Genomic DNA, 14744 nt, shown 5'->3' on the forward strand with positions numbered 1-14744 from the left:
GTTTCGTTCCCCAGTAAAAGACCGTGATCTGTTCTTTCTTCCAGGGGCACAAGAGGTTCTCATTGACCCAGGTACTCCGTCTGTGGTCCTTCCGGTTGGTTGTTTTATTTATTCCTCAAGTGCTTGTCTCATGGTGTGAATGAATGGTTCACCTTTCTGGGTCATGATCCTTGGGGCATTCTGATTTAGATGATTTTAAATCAGAACTGTCAAACAGCAAAGCCAAACCTGATCATCGTCCTGTGCTGCTCTGGGGGGGCGGTCTGCTGTCTGCTGATCATGTTGTCTGTTCAAGAGGGAATTCTGCCCCGCATGTTCCGTGAATGATTTGCCACGTGTGTGCCCTGAGAGTTCCCCCCTCTGCACCGCGCATGCCTGTCCCCCGATCCTGCACTCGGTTCACGGTGATGCCCTTGATTCTGTGATCCATGTTCCTTGCCACGCCAATGTCTGATTCTCTATTGCATCTCGCATCTGTGTGTCCCCGAGAGAGAGGTGAGTTTTCCTTTTCCCGCCTCACGGGCCTTCCGCAGCTCGTGCCCACTCTCTCTGCGAGCCCCATCATTTCCCGGTGGGCTCTGGTATATTTTTGGCTTCCAGAACCCGTGCAAAGGGGGGGGGGATCATTAAAAGAAGGAAATGGGTCATTGGTGTGCCGGGCTCCACGCTGGGTCCTCGTGGCTCCTGTCCTCCCCCGGGGGGAGCTTGGTTGCCAAATGAAATTGTTTTCGCCCTCCCTGGAGTTCTGTGTGAAAAGCTGTCCCTTGTCCCTCACTTCTCCAGGAGTCCAGAATCTGAGGCTTCAGAATTTTTCAATACGGTTATGTGTGTGTGCATGTATGCGTGTGTGCGTGGATGTGTGCACGTGTGCGTGCGTGTGCATGTGTGTGTGTGTGTCTGTGTGTGGGGGGGGGGGTTTGGTGATGCTGCCGCCGCCCCCCGCCTCCCCCTAGTCGGGGCCACCGTGGCAGACTAGCAGCGACTCCCGGAGCTGGAGGTGCCTGAAGGGACCGTCATTCTCGATGGCTCTGTGGGGCATTGCCCACCGGCGCGGAGGCGGCTGGGACTCTCAGGATTCACTCGTGGGCTGGGTGGTGCTGGCGGGAATGACGGGGGTGTCCGCAGGGGGTCCTCTTTGATGTTCGTCCCCGCGGTGCCTAGTGTCTCTGGGACTATGCCCAATGGGGCTGCTTGCACTGTGAGTCCCCCCACTGTAGCCCCCCACCGTGAGCCTCCCACGCCTCTGCCCACGGGGCCCCTGTGCCGCCGGCACCCTGAGCTCTTGCTGAGAACCTGGGTCTGCGTCTCAGGCCTCTCTCCCTGCTCACGGCCTGGCGGGCACTGGGGGCAGGGTGGGGTGACAGGCGTCTCTGTGTGTCCCCACGTGTCCCTGTGCTGCTGGGCGCTGGAGTGGAGACGGCGCAGGGTGGCCTTGCTCCTCGCTTCCCCCGCTGTGCGGGCCTCAGAGAGTGTGGCCTGCTGGTCCCGCCGTTCCTGCAGCCAAGCCTTGGCCTGAGATGGTGCTTCCGAGCGGTCACTCCTGAGCTTGGAGACTGCCACTTCAATGCCACGTCCCTCCCACATCACTCCCAGGATGCACTGTGTCCCTCAGTATGTGCCACTAGCCTCTCTGCCCAGCTCGGTGTGTTGGGGCTTTAGCTCCGAGGCTCTGAGGCTCTGTGGCTCTATGTGGCTCAGTCTCTTGTCTCTGTGGCCCTCTGACTCTGTGGCTCTGTCTCTTGGCTCTGTGACTCTGTGACTCAGTGGCTCTGTGACTGTGTGGTTCTGTGACTTTGTAGCTTTGTGACTCTGACTCTTTGGCTCTGTGATTCAGTGACTCTGGTTCTGTGGCTCTGGTTCTGTGGCTCTGGCTCTGTGACTCTGCCAGTCTTTGACTGTGACTCTGTGGCTCTTGCTTTGTGATTCAGTGACTCTAGTTCTGTGACTCTGTGACTCTGGCTCTGTGATTCTGTGCTTCTGTGGCTCATGGTTCTCTGGTTGTGTGGCTCTGTGGCCTTTGGTTTTGTGGCTCTGTGGCTCTGTGGCTTTCTGGCTCTGTGGTTCTGTGGCTCTCTGACTGTGGTTCTGTGGCTCTGCGGTTCTGTCGCTCTTTGGTTGTGCGGCTCTGTGATTCTGTGGCTCTGTGTCTATCTGGCTGTGGTTCTGTGGCTCTGTGGCTCTTTGGTTGTGTGGCGCTCTGGCTCTTCTGTGGCTCTGTGGTTCTGTGACTCTGGCTCCACGGCTCTCTTTCTTTGTGGCTCTGGTCAGCACTGCTGTTTATGACATTCTCATTGAGGTGCTGGACTGTGTCCCCATTTCCCTTCCTGATGGAAGCTGTGGGGCCCGTGGCAGGCTGCCTGGGACACTGCCTGCAGCTCGACCAGCCCTTGTTCGTTCTTTCCCTGATTCAGGCTATCCTGGGGAGGCTGAGTGGTAGCTCATGTGGCCTGGCCTTGCCGGTCCCCGTTACTCACGACCCCGAGTGGCTTTTGTTGTGCTTACCGGCCAGCTAAGTGTTTTCTAGTGAAAACAACTGGCTTATATTCCTGTACCCGTCGCTCCCTGCCCCCCAGAATACTGAAGGTATATTGACTCAGCTGTTCTTCTCTCCCAGGGAGCCCAGTGGCCACTCGCAGGGTCAGTGCTCGGCCTGGTGCTCTGACTGCCCAGGACCCAGACCACACCTGCAGCCTCGGGGGGGAGGTGCCAGGTGGAGCTCATGCAGGCCGTGCCCCCGGGCCCCTCTTCTGTTCTTACATTTGATGTGACTCAGTCCTAGTCGAGGTTTTAGCAAAGCAAGTGGATAATACAGGGGGGCACAGATAAGGCTGGGCTGGCAGTAGACAGAGATCTTATTTATCATTAATTTGCTGGCTACCGAATGTAACCTGCCCACACGGCAGAGTCTGGCAAACTCCCCGTGGTGTCCCCAATATGCCAAATGCCAGTAACAGTGAAGGGTCTCATTCTCCTAACTCTGAAAGAGCCTTGAATATGGCACTTTAAAAAAAAACCTCAGGGCTAGGACAAAGGAGACGTTACTGGGGCCTGCTCGAGGCGATCGACGAATAACAGGATGGTTGTGATCTTGTGATCTTGCTGGTCCCCAATGAGCATCTTTCTGCATGAGCTGGAACTGGCACATGGCAACAAGCCACAGTGTTTGAGCAGCTCCCCTCTTGGGGTGGGGGAGGGTCTGTGGGGACCAGGAGGTCGTGCCATGCCCCCCGCACCTGTGATCCGCCATGTGTGTTTGTTTCTGAGTGGTGCTGTGGTGCCCAGGCCCCCCGGCCATCGAAGCCCGTTCCAGTCTCGGGTGTGGCCAAGCGTCGGGGCTATCTCGGAGGTACCAGTGCTGCCGCTCCTGGACTTTCCCGGCCCTTTCCCGGGGGAAGCTCCAGCCGGCTCCTTCCCTGAGGACCCATGTATGAACATCTTAAATGCGCTGTCACTTGTAAGAAATCACCAGAAAGAGAGGAGTCAGCGATTGCAGCTCCAAAAGCCCTTCTTGGCTGCGTGTCTTTTTTTTTGTTGTTGTTGTTGTTTACGTGCTGTGGAAAGTGTTTCCGGCTTCTCTGCGGTCTCTAGTGCAACGGCGATTCAGGTGTGATTCAGGTGTGCTATTTAACATGCAAATGTATTCAGGCATGCTGTTTAATATGCAAACACATGCAGGTGTGTGTGGGTTTTGTATGCAAATGTGGGTATCCTTCCCAAGCCTAACCCGGGTCTGGTGGCTGTGAGCCTCTGCAGGGTTCCTTGCTGGGAATCATCTTCCTGCTTCTGCACATGGCCCGTGATGTCCTGGGGATGCTCACGGACTCCAGGAAACCGGTGGGGACTCTGTGGCCAGCTTCAGGCCCAGCTGACCCCTCCAGCTCTGGTTCTCTGCCGCCCCGGGGTCTTCATCTCTCCTTCCAGCGCTCCCAAATCTCATCTCTGCCACCCTCGTTCTGGGCCGATTTCTCTTGGGATACTTTCCGTCATTCACCTCCAGCCTTGTCCGGGAGATAAACGTCTTTCCACTCTGTTGGGGGCGTTGGACCCGTTTCCGAGAGTTGTCACTATGGCACAGGCCCAGCGGCTGGCCGAGGTCTCTGTTCATGGCGATGCCACCCTCCCCACGTGGCTGAGCCGCCCCTGCTGACCTCGCTTGCCACGTCCACGCCCCCGCCGCCAATGTGCTGGTGCCAAGGAGGTACCCGAGTTCATGTTTTGGGTCAGCCCTCGGTGTCGGTCGAAGTGACTTTAGACTGATAGCGCTTCCGAGGGTCAGGGAGGGTGCCGGGTGCTCTGCCTCGCCCTGACCTTCCCTCGTCCGGACGAGCAGGGGGCTTCCTCTTGCAACCACGGCCCGAGTGTTCCTGGGGCCATTGGAGCATTGCGTGCAGACCCCTGTGACTCCGCGCGGTCTGCAGGTGCCATGGCGCGTGGGTGTGGATCATCCCCTTCGCTCCGTGGGTGGGACCCCTCATGTCAGTCACCCCACATAAGCCGGGTCTGGCCCATCGTGCCCCGGAGTTTCTCAGCCTGTGCGGGCCTTGTGTGATGCCGTTTGTGAGTGTCTCACAGGGGGGCCCTGCTCTTGCTGGGGGCAGAGGCGGGTTCAGGCCGTGTCAGCCTGCCCCTCCCCAGGACACTGACTCCCCGTCCTGGAACTGCACCCCCTGCCCTGCCCCGGTGGTCGTCAGCGGTTACTCCTGGTGCTTTTGTGGTTTTGATTTGGGGAACACTGCCTGCCATGTCCGGGCTCACTCCCAGAGGTTCTGGGGGACCACGCGGTGCCTCTGGCCCCAGCGCCTGCACTCAGCCGTCCAGCTCTCTCCAGCTGCTGGGGAATGACCCTGGAGCTCCAGGGTCTCCTCCCGCTGTCCACACCATGACTCCCAGATTCACTGCTCACTGCAGATACACACCGGAAGCAGCTTTTTTTTTCGGGGGAGGGGGGCTTTTTGGGTCATACCTGGCAATGCTCGGGCTTACCCATAGCTCTGCACTCAGAATTCACCCCTGGCAGTGCCCAGGGCACCCTCTGGGGTGCCGGGGATTAAACCCTGCTCAAGTGCGTGCCAGGCAGGTACCCTCCCCCTCTGTTTTCTCGGTCCCTGTTGTTTTTTTTTTTTCTTGCTAGCAAGAGCTGTGAGCCCTGCGATTATCAGCCTGTCTCTCCTCTCTCCCTCCTGTAAGGGCTGAAAGCCCCTCTGGAATCCTCGTCTCTCTCCCCAACAGGAGCAGTGCATGGAGCTCGGCCGTCCGTACTTCTGTCTGGGGCTCTATTCTCAGTGCTCGGGCCGCTCCTCAGTGTGACTCGGCTGTGTCGGGGGTCTGGGGCTGCTGGCCTAATGCCATTATCTGGTGCTGCTGGGCCTTCAGGGCTGGTGCAGCTTCTGAGAAAGGGCCGATAAAGGTGCTGGAGGCCTGGAGGAGGAGGAGGAGGAGGACGCGGCTCCTGCCAGGGGTGGCCTCGAGGGGCCCAGCCCGTGCCCCCTTGCTTGCTCTCTGCTGCGTTTGTTGCTACTGAGAACGAGCAGAAGTGCCCTTTCTCCTGCCCATGCAGAGGCCAGCACCCGCCCGCCCCCTTGGGCCCTCGGTTCTTTCCTTGCTCCAGACAGGTCCCGCAGATGCACACGCCTCCCGCCGGGGAGGACAAAGACCTGCCCTTACGCCTTGCAGACGCACACGCAGACGCACACACAGACGCACATACAGACGTGCACGTAGATGCACACGCAAGCCCAGACAAGCACACAGGCTGTCCCCAGGACGTGCCCACAGCCTCTGTGTCCGCACAGCTGTGTCTGTGCAAGGCTGGGTGTCTGCCCGCCCCCGCGAGGGCTCGCTCCCACACCTGGACTCCGGCCGCAGATGCGGGCGGGGCTGGGTGCGGCCCAGCTGTGGCAGGACCCTGGGCCCAGCGGAACCACCCAGAAGGCACTACGTGTGACCCGTTGGGGTTTGTCCGCGGCCCCACCAAGGCCTATCCCGTCAGGCTCTGCACCTCTGCCCGCTCTGGGTGCCAGCAGACATGTTGCCTGTCAGGGTGAGGCTGGGCATTTTCGACGGGCCACGTCTGCATGATGCGGGGACTCTGAGCGCAGGGATGACCCAGCCCACAGACCCGGCCCATGCCTGGCCTCCAGTTGTCTCATTAGTTCTGCCATGCTGGGAGGTGGGGGTGGGGGACGGAGAGCCCGGGCTCCCACATGGGCTGTCTCCCCTCATGTACTGGCTCAGAGACCCGCCCCGCAAGCCAGAGCTCGTTTCTCTCACGGTGTCACTGGGTTCCGTGGCCTCGTGGCCTGTTGTGGTGCTGGCTGGCACGGTGAGTCCCTGCTTTTTGGGGACCCTCCCACATACCCCCTCCATGCTGGGCTTGTATCTGTCTCCCCTGCACCCCCTGGGGCTTCCCCTAGCTCGGTTGTGCTCCCTCTCAGCATGACTGTGCTCCCTCTCGGCCGCATGTGCCTTCGCCTGTGTCTGCTGACCCTTGGGCTATGCCTCACTGCGTCGGGCCGCGGGAGCCCCCTGGCATCTGGGTGGCCCTTGAAACCCTGGCCCCATGGCTCTTTGCTGCCCCGGCTGCTCCGGGCCCTTCTCCTGTCCTCCACTGGCCCCAGCAGCCAGCATGTGCATCCCGGCCCTACTCCATGTCCAGCGCTGTGGCCAGTGCCCCTGTGTGTCTCGTGCCCACTCATGTCCCTACCCAGCCTGCAGTAACGCCTGTCTGTCCCGCCGGCGGCTCCTTAAACTTCCTCCAGCCCAGAGCCTCCCTAGTCAGTGGTGATGTTTCTCTGCATCATCAGCTTATGGCGCTGGGCAGGCACTGGCCTCTTCCCAGGGCTGGGGGCTTCTGGGACCCCTCAGTGCAGCCCTGCATGGTGCTGGCCTAGCAGAGCCGATGGTTTGCTAAGAGGCTGGGCTGCCCACCCCATGGGCCCCAGGGACACTGCCCGTCTGCAGGATGGGGCGCTGGGGCAGGGCTCTCCTTCTCTCTCCGTGTGCAGGATACGCGGCTCTGGCCAGGCTGTCGGGGCACCCTGGGGTGTCCACTCTCTCCTGCCACTTCCATGTGGCCCCGAGTCGGTGTGTGTCCTGCTGGGCTGCTGCTGCCCCTGACCACAGGCCGTTCCTGCCACGTGTCTCGGTGACCCTCAGAAAATCCGGGGTGGGGTGGGCTGAGACCCCACCTGAAGCCGTCTGTTCCTGGGCTCGAGTCTCCATGGTTCTGGCTGGCTGGCCATCTGTCCATCTACTTCCCTGTCTGATCCTCCGTCTGTCCTGTTCCAGAGAGCAAGTGGGCAGGGCCGGTTGTGGGGAGTGAGTCCCCTCAGGGGTGCTGGCGGGGGCTATGGCCAGGTGGGAGAGTGTTTGAGTGTGCGTGTGTGTGCGTGTGTGTGTGTGTGTGTGTGTGTGTGTGTGTGTGTGTGTGTGTGTGTGTTGGGGGGTGGACCAACGGGATTGACGCCCGGGATTGATGCCCACGTGACTCTGTGCCATGAGTCTCGGGTTTGGCCTTAGTGCGAGGTGTGGCTGTGCCGGGCTGTGTCGGGGATGGGGAGCAGGTGGTGTGTGGCTCGCCCTGAGGCCGGCTGCAGACCCCTCTGCCCCCGCGGCCCGCCCGAGTTCCTGTCTCCGGGTTGTGCTCTGCTCAGGAGCTGTTCTGGGGCGTCCGAAACCAGACTCATCCCCCTGCCCCCGCGTGTCCCTCTCACCCAGAAGCATGGGCACCGCGGCCCACAGCCCCTCTCTCCCGCTTCCAGGCGCCCTCACCACCAATGGCATCAACGCCGACACCAGCACCGAGATCGGGCGCGCCAAGAACTGCCTGGGGCCGGAGGACATCATCGACAAGTACAAGGAGGCCATCTCGTACTACAGCAAGGTGAGGGGCGCCTCCGCGGACGCAGCGCCTGAGACTCGGGGCCCGCGTTTGGGCCAGGGCTTCGCGGGAGTTGGCTGCCCTGACTCGGGTGGTCGTCGGCTTCGTTTAGTCCCATGATGCATCGGAGGCATTGAATGGGGCTGGGACCCCGCCTCCCCCTAACCTACCCAAAAGGGAGCCCGGGCTTCTCCAAGGGCAGAGAGAGCCCCTACACACATCCTAGCAGGAGACATGAAAACACGAAGGTACACATCTGAAGAGGGGAGATGCGGGCGACACATGTGCTCAGGCAGCATATGCGCCCGGCCCCCGTTTTCTTAACTGGCGTTCTGATTCTGCCTCGTCTACCCCTGGGGAGTCCTGAAGTGTGTTAAAAATCAGACTGGAGGGGCCGGAGCGAAAGTATAGAGGGGAGGGGGCTTGCCTTGCACGCTACCAAGCCGGGTTTGATCCCCAGCACCCCACACTTCCCCCGAGCCCACCAGAAGTGACCCCTGAGTGCAGAGCCAGGAGTCAGCCCTGACCATCGCCGGGTGTGGCCCCCAAACAAAACAGTCAGGTGGGAGGGGCCAAGAGACTGCACAGTGTGGAGGGCGCTCGCCTTACACGATTGGCCGCCCTCGGAACCCCATAGGGTCGCCTGCCGGGGGCTCTCTGGAGATTCCGGGGCCGGGGCAGCCCCACATCCAGGGCACATGCTGTGTGTTTAGTGATTCTCGTCCTTTCCACGGGGTGCATGTGTCCTTCCTGTTCACATAGCATGCATGTCCTCCCCAGCACAGGAGCGTGCGTGTTCTCCCTTTTCCAGGAGCAGGTGTGTCCTCCCCAGCCCACGAACACGCGTGTCCTTCCCGGCCCAGGAGCATGCATGTCCTCTCAGGCGCAGGAACATGCGTGACCTTCCTGGCCCGGGATCACATGTGTCCTTGCGTGTCCTTCCCAGCCCAGAAGTACGCGTGTCCTCCCTGCCCCAGCCAGAGGACTGAGTGCCCACGTGAAGACCGTGGCAGGGTTTCACATGATGCTGAGTGTGCGGGGTGCAGCGTGCATAGGGGTTCAGGCGCTTGCTGTGCGTGGCTGATCACCGAGCACTGAGCTGGGAGCACCTCTCGAGCACGGGCCTTAGAGAAAGATATAGGCGCAGTATGTGGGTTCGGCCAGAACATTTCGAGAGTAAACTTGCTCGCAGCCGCTGGCAGAACCGTTTGTTGGGTCGCTGTGAGATTCGCGGGAACACGCCGTCCTGGTGGATTCCAGTCATGCGACATGCCAGCACCCGGCCCTCCATCGTGTGCTTTTCTGTTTTCAGATTTTTTTTTTTGGCTTTTTTTGCATCACACCTGGCGATGCACAGGGGTTACTCCTGGCTCTGCACTCAGCAGTTACTCCTGGTGGTGCTTAGGGGACCATATGGGATGCTGGGAATCGAACCCGGGTCGGCCGTGTGCAAGGCAAACACCCTACCCGCTGTGCTATCGCTCCAGCCCTCTGTTTTCAGATTTTTAAGGGAAAGAAATGACCTTATCCCCCTGGAATCGATTCTCTGTGCAAGCTGTTTTTCTTCAGGCCACCCTCGGCGATGCCCAGGGCTCACTCCTTGGGCTTGGGGACCCGTGTGGGATGGAGCCGGGTCAGCGCCCTCCCCACTGTCCTGCTCTCTGGCCCCTGCCTTAGCTCTTTGGCTGGCGCTGCAGGGTCGGCAGAGCTGGGCACGGTGGCTGTGGGCACCACCTTGGAGGGGAGGGTTACAGTCCCATGTCCCGGGCCCTGTGCCTGCCCCCACCCTGAGGGCCCTGAGATGGTTCCCGGGGGTCTCCAGCCCAGCACAGGCAGCCCCGCCTGCCCGGCCGCAGCTCTCGGGGCTCGGCTCGACCCCGTCCTGCCTCGCGACCTTCCTTCTGGGTCAGGGCTGGGTTCAGGAACAGGAGCCGAGGCCTTGGGGTAGAGGAAGAGTGCCCGGAGGCAGGAGATGGGCGGGGAGGGAGGCCGGGCCTGGAGCCCCTGCATGGGGTGGGCTCGGGCCCCTTGGAGAGCTCGCTGCGGGCAGGGCTCCCGGCTCGGGGTGGGCACTGCCGGTGTGGCCTCCGCGGCAGCTGTCCCTGGGACCGACGAGGGCCCTGTGCCCGGCTCGTCTCGGACGCAGTGTCCCCTGTGCTGCAGTACAAGAATGCGGGTGTCATCGAGCTGGAGGCCTGCGTGAAGGCCGTGCGCGTCCTGGCCGTTCAGAAGCGCAGCATGGAGGCGTCTGAGTTCCTGCAGAACGCCGTCTACATCAACCTGCGCCAGGTGGGTGCCCCGCGCCGTCCCACCCCGTGGCAGGTGGGGGCCCAGCGCCCCGTCCTCCCTCCTCCCGTCTGCCGAGGAGCGCCTGCTGCCCCACCGGGGCTGCCCGGGCCATAGGCTCGTCTTCTGTTGGGAAGTTCATGGCCAGGTTCTGCCCACTGGGGGCAGCGCAGGCCCTGCTCCCCCCAAGTCTTCGCTGAGCCCCCCGCGTCCCTGCACCCCGAGAAAGCCGACCGACCCCCCCATATTGCTGAGTCCTGTCCCCCGCCCACCCCACTGTCCCCGCTGACCTCTCTGACCCCGCTGACCCCTCTGACCCCGCTGTCCCCTCTGACCCCGCTGACCCCTCTGTCCCTGCCGAACCCGCTGTCCCCGCTGTCCCCGCTGACCCTAATGTCCCTGTTGACCCCACTGTCCACGCTGACCCCGCTGTCCCCGCTGACCCTAATGTCCCTGTTGACCCCGCCGTCCCTGCTGTCCCCGCTGACCCTAATGTCCCTGTTGACCCTGCTGTCCCCGCTGACCCTAATGTCCCTGTTGACCCCGCTGTCCCCGCTGACCCCGCTGTCCCCTCTGTCCCTGCCGACCCCGCTGTCCCCGCTAATGTCCCTGTTGACCCCGCCGTCCCCGCTGTCCCCGCTGACCCTAATGTCCCTGTTGACCCCGCTGTCCCCGCTGACCCTGCTAATGTCCCTGTTGACCCCACTGTCCCCGCTGTCCCCGCTGACCCTAATGTCCCTGTTGACCCCGCTGTCCCCGCTGACCCCGCCGACCCCTCTGTCCCCGCCGACCCCGCTGTCCCCGCCGACCCCGCCGTCCCCGCAGCTGTCGGAGGAGGAGAAGATCCAGCGCTACAGCATCCTGGCGGAGCTGTACGAGCTCATCGGCTTCCGCCGCAAGTCGGCCTTCTTCAAGCGCGTGGCCGCCATGCAGTGCGTGGCCCCCAGCATCGCCGAGCCCGGCTGGCGCGTCTGCTACAAGCTGCTGCTGGAGACGCTGCCCGGGTACAGCCTGTCGCTGGACCCCCAGGACTTCAGCCGAGGTGGGCCGGGCGCTGCGGGCGGGGCTCGGCTCGGGTGCTCCGGGCGATGCCCTGGGCCCCTGGGGGTGGGGCTGCCCATCCCGCTCTGACGCGCGTGTCCGCAGGCGCGCACCGCGGCTGGGCGGCCGTGCAGATGCGGCTCCTGCACGAGCTGGTCTACGCGTCCCGGCGCATGGGCGACCCCGCGCTGGCCGTGCGGCACCTCTGCTTCCTGCTGCAGACCATGCTGGACTTCCTGTCCGACCAGGGTGAGTGGCCACACGGGCGTGGCGGAGGGGGGTGCCCGGGAAGCGCTGCTCCCACTCACGACCCCACAGCCCCACACTGGCGGGAGGGTCGCGTCCCCCAGAGCAGGGCAACGGTCCGGGCCAGCTGGGGCCCTTCCTGCTGCCCCCCTCAGCCAGGACCTGGAGGGGAGAAGGGAGGGGAAGGGAGGAGGCAGGAGGGGACAGGGAGGGGACAGGGAGGAGGGTTGGGAGGAGGGGAGGAGGGGAGGAGGGCACCACCAGCGACAGCCCCGGCCAGCTGGGCGCAAAGAGTGCCACCCGCTGTCTACTTGCATCGGGGGTCATGAGGCCCCATGTGTTCTTGCTCAGCGGCCGTCCAGGCTGTGCACTGGGAGAGGGTGTCCCCGTGTCCCCCGTGTCCCCCCCTTCCCTCTGCCTCACATCTGTCACCTTCATCTTCGCACTCCAGAGAAGAAGGACGTGACCCAGAGCCTGGAGAGCTACACGTCCAAGTGTCCGGGCACCATGGACCCCATCCCGCTCCCAGACGGCCTCACCCTGCCCCCTGTGCCCTTCACCAAGCTGCCCATCGTCAGGTGAGCCGCCCCCAGCACGGCGCCCTCCGGAACCTTCTCTCCCTTTCCCGAGGGAGTAGTCGGGCGGCACATCGCCCCTGGGTCAGTGCCAGCCGAAGGCACAGCTGAGGCAGCGTGACCCGAGGGCCCAGCGCTGCCCTTGTCCCCTACGGGGCATCAGAGGCGGAGGGTAGGAGGGACGTGAGTGGGAGCAGCAGCTCACCCTGGGGTGCTCACACTGGGGCTCCAGGGCCCTTGGACGGCTGGGCCACCAGGCCTGGGGCCATGCTCATGGGCCAGCTTGTCTGTGGAAGGCGCTGGGCTTCCCAGTGCCCGCCGGCCCCTGTGGCCTGGTTCTCGCCTGCCCGCATCTCTAGCAGGAGAAGCTGGACCTTCCGCAGGGCCGGTGGTGAGATGATGTTGGAGGGGGTGCGTTTGGCAGGGTGCAGTGTGGGTGTGGCATTTACGCGGTGTGGGCGTGGCATGGGGGAGCGGCCTGCCCAGCCGCCTGTGCCTCTGCAGCACCCCAGTGGCCCCCGATGCTGTCAGTCCTGTGTTGCTCCTGGACTGTCGGGGATGGCCTGACCTGCCTGGCTCCTGCAGCCTGGGGGCCTCCCGCGTCGGTCCTGCCCAGTGTAGCCAGCCAACTCGGTCCCGGGCCGCGGTGCTCTTGAGGCCTGTCCCGTGCTCGGGGCCGTGAGTGATTTTGAGTGCGCCAGCCAGTGTCCCTCTGTCCCTTCCGAACTGCAGGTGCGTGAAACTGCTGAGCCTCCCGGCCAGCCTGCGGCCCCAGAAGGTGAAGAGCCTGCTGGGCCCCGGCGTCAGCAGCAAGAGCCCCTTCATCTACTCACCCATCACCGCCCACAGCCGCGGCGAGGAGCGCAGCAAGAAGATCGGTATGACCGTCCTGCGCGGCCCCCTGTGCCCCCCGCCCTGCTGTTCCCCGGTCCCGTGCCCGACCGCGCCCCCACTGTGCGCCCACAGCCCTGGTGCCTGCCCGTGTCCCCAGGTCTGCCATGGGCGCAGCTCCGGCGTCCAGTCTCTCTCCAGCCCACAGCTCCCGTGGCGCGGGCTGACTCTCTAAACACAGGTTCCCAAAAGGGACTCGGTGGGAGTTTTGGAAGCCCGACGAAGCCAGGACAGAGGGTTCCACAGACACCCAGGGGGCTGATGGCAGGGTAGAGTCACTCTGAGGTGCCCGGGACGTGCCAGGGGACTGGCAATGAGTGTCACGGTCATTCCCCGAGCATTGTGCTCACCTGTGTTGGGGTGATGCGTTGGGAACGTGGCTCTGACTCAGGACTGACTCAGGGCGTCCTCGACACCCCCCTGGGCACCTGCAGTTCCTCCTGGGGCCCTGGGGAGTGTGGTCTGCAGGGCAGGGGCTGGCAGGACCCCTGGAGACTCTGCTCCTCTCTTCTCTACAGCGCCAGCAGGTGCCCTCTCCCCATGCTCCGTGGCCTCCACGCCCTGCCCTCCGCATGTGCCCCCTACCCCCACCCACGCTTGCCCCAGCCTGTGGCCCTCAGCCCCGTGCTCGGTGGGAGGCCTGCTGACCACTGATTGCTGACATCGGCCCCGCCCCTCCTTGGCCACGCCCACCCCTGGCCCCGCCCCACTCGCCTAGCCCCGCCCCATCTATCTGCCTAGCCCCGCCCAGCCCTTTCTCCCCTGCTCTGTGCTTTTCCAGACTTCCAGTGGGTCCAGGGCGATGTGTGCGAGGTGCAGCTGATGGTCCACAACCCCATGCCGTTTGAGCTCCGAGTGGAGAACATGGTGCGTGCCCGCCGGGCCGGCGCTGCCCTGCCCTGCCTCAGAGATGGACCCATGGGCAACCCCTGCAGGCACAGAACCGGGACACTGGTGGCCGTGCTGGCCACGCTGAGTGCCTTGGGGGCCCCACGCCCTGCAGCGTCCCTCCTCTGGGCTCCTGGCCAGCGAGCTGCCCTTGGGGAGGGGGCCCAGCTGGGGTGGTCTCGCCTGTCTCGGTGTGCCTCACGCCTACCGCCCTGTGCAGGGCCTGCTGACTAGCGGTGTGGAGTTTGAGTCGCTGCCTGCGGCTCTGTCCCTGCCTGCCGAGTCCGGCCTCTACCCAGTGACGCTCGTCGGAGTCCCCCAGACCACCGGGACCATCACTGTGAACGGTCAGCCTCCACCCCCGCTCCCTGTCTTCTCTGCACCTCCCTGGGTAGGCAGGGGCTGTGCGTGGAACCTTCTGGAATGGACCGGCAGGCTAGCTGCATGCCCCAGGATGTCTTCTTCAACTGTGTTTCCTGCTGCATGTCTGCCCCATCTCCCACCCAGCTAGGCCCCCTCTGAGCTCACTTTCCCCCTGGGCTGGCTCTCCTGACCCCTCCCCGCCCCATCCCCTACCCCCTCAGGGGCTTCTCAGGGCAGCTCAGGGCTGCCAGCTCACTTTTTCCTACTTGGTCCTCACTTGCTCCAAAGTGCTGTGTTCAGGTGGCACCTGTGTCCCCCATCCCACTTTTGGTTTTTGATCCACACCTAGCAGTGCTCGGGGCTCTCTCCCGGCTCTGTGCTCTGGGCTCACTCCCGGTTCTGTGCTCGGGGATGGCTTCTGGCTCTGTGCTCAGGACTTACTCCCGACTCTGTGCTCGGGGATGACTCGTGGCAGGCTTGGGAGACCTATAGGGGTCAGACCTGTGTGCCCGGGAGAGGGAGGCCTGAGCCCACTGTGCCATGTGCCATGGTCGCTGGCCCCCTGCAGGGTGGGA

At 63.3% G+C, this 14744-nt stretch overlaps 1 protein-coding gene across 1 annotated transcript in view; it reads left to right on the plus strand.

The window, feature by feature from the left end:
• TRAPPC9 (trafficking protein particle complex subunit 9) overlaps positions 1-14744 on the plus strand; it is a 102932-nt gene that overhangs the window by 13142 nt on the left and 75046 nt on the right. The window contains exons 6-14 of the mRNA XM_056110904.1: positions 45-71; positions 7761-7882; positions 10043-10168; positions 10991-11207; positions 11312-11455; positions 11904-12030; positions 12760-12905; positions 13700-13785; positions 14027-14153. Coding sequence (XP_055966879.1) covers positions 45-71; positions 7761-7882; positions 10043-10168; positions 10991-11207; positions 11312-11455; positions 11904-12030; positions 12760-12905; positions 13700-13785; positions 14027-14153 — 1122 coding nt within the window. The remainder of the gene's footprint in view (positions 1-44; positions 72-7760; positions 7883-10042; positions 10169-10990; positions 11208-11311; positions 11456-11903; positions 12031-12759; positions 12906-13699; positions 13786-14026; positions 14154-14744) is intronic.

This window comes from Sorex fumeus, unplaced genomic scaffold, assembly GCF_029834395.1.
Source record: "Sorex fumeus unplaced genomic scaffold, SorFum_2.1 ptg000011l, whole genome shotgun sequence".
In the NCBI taxonomy this organism is placed as follows: Eukaryota; Metazoa; Chordata; class Mammalia; order Eulipotyphla; family Soricidae; genus Sorex; species Sorex fumeus.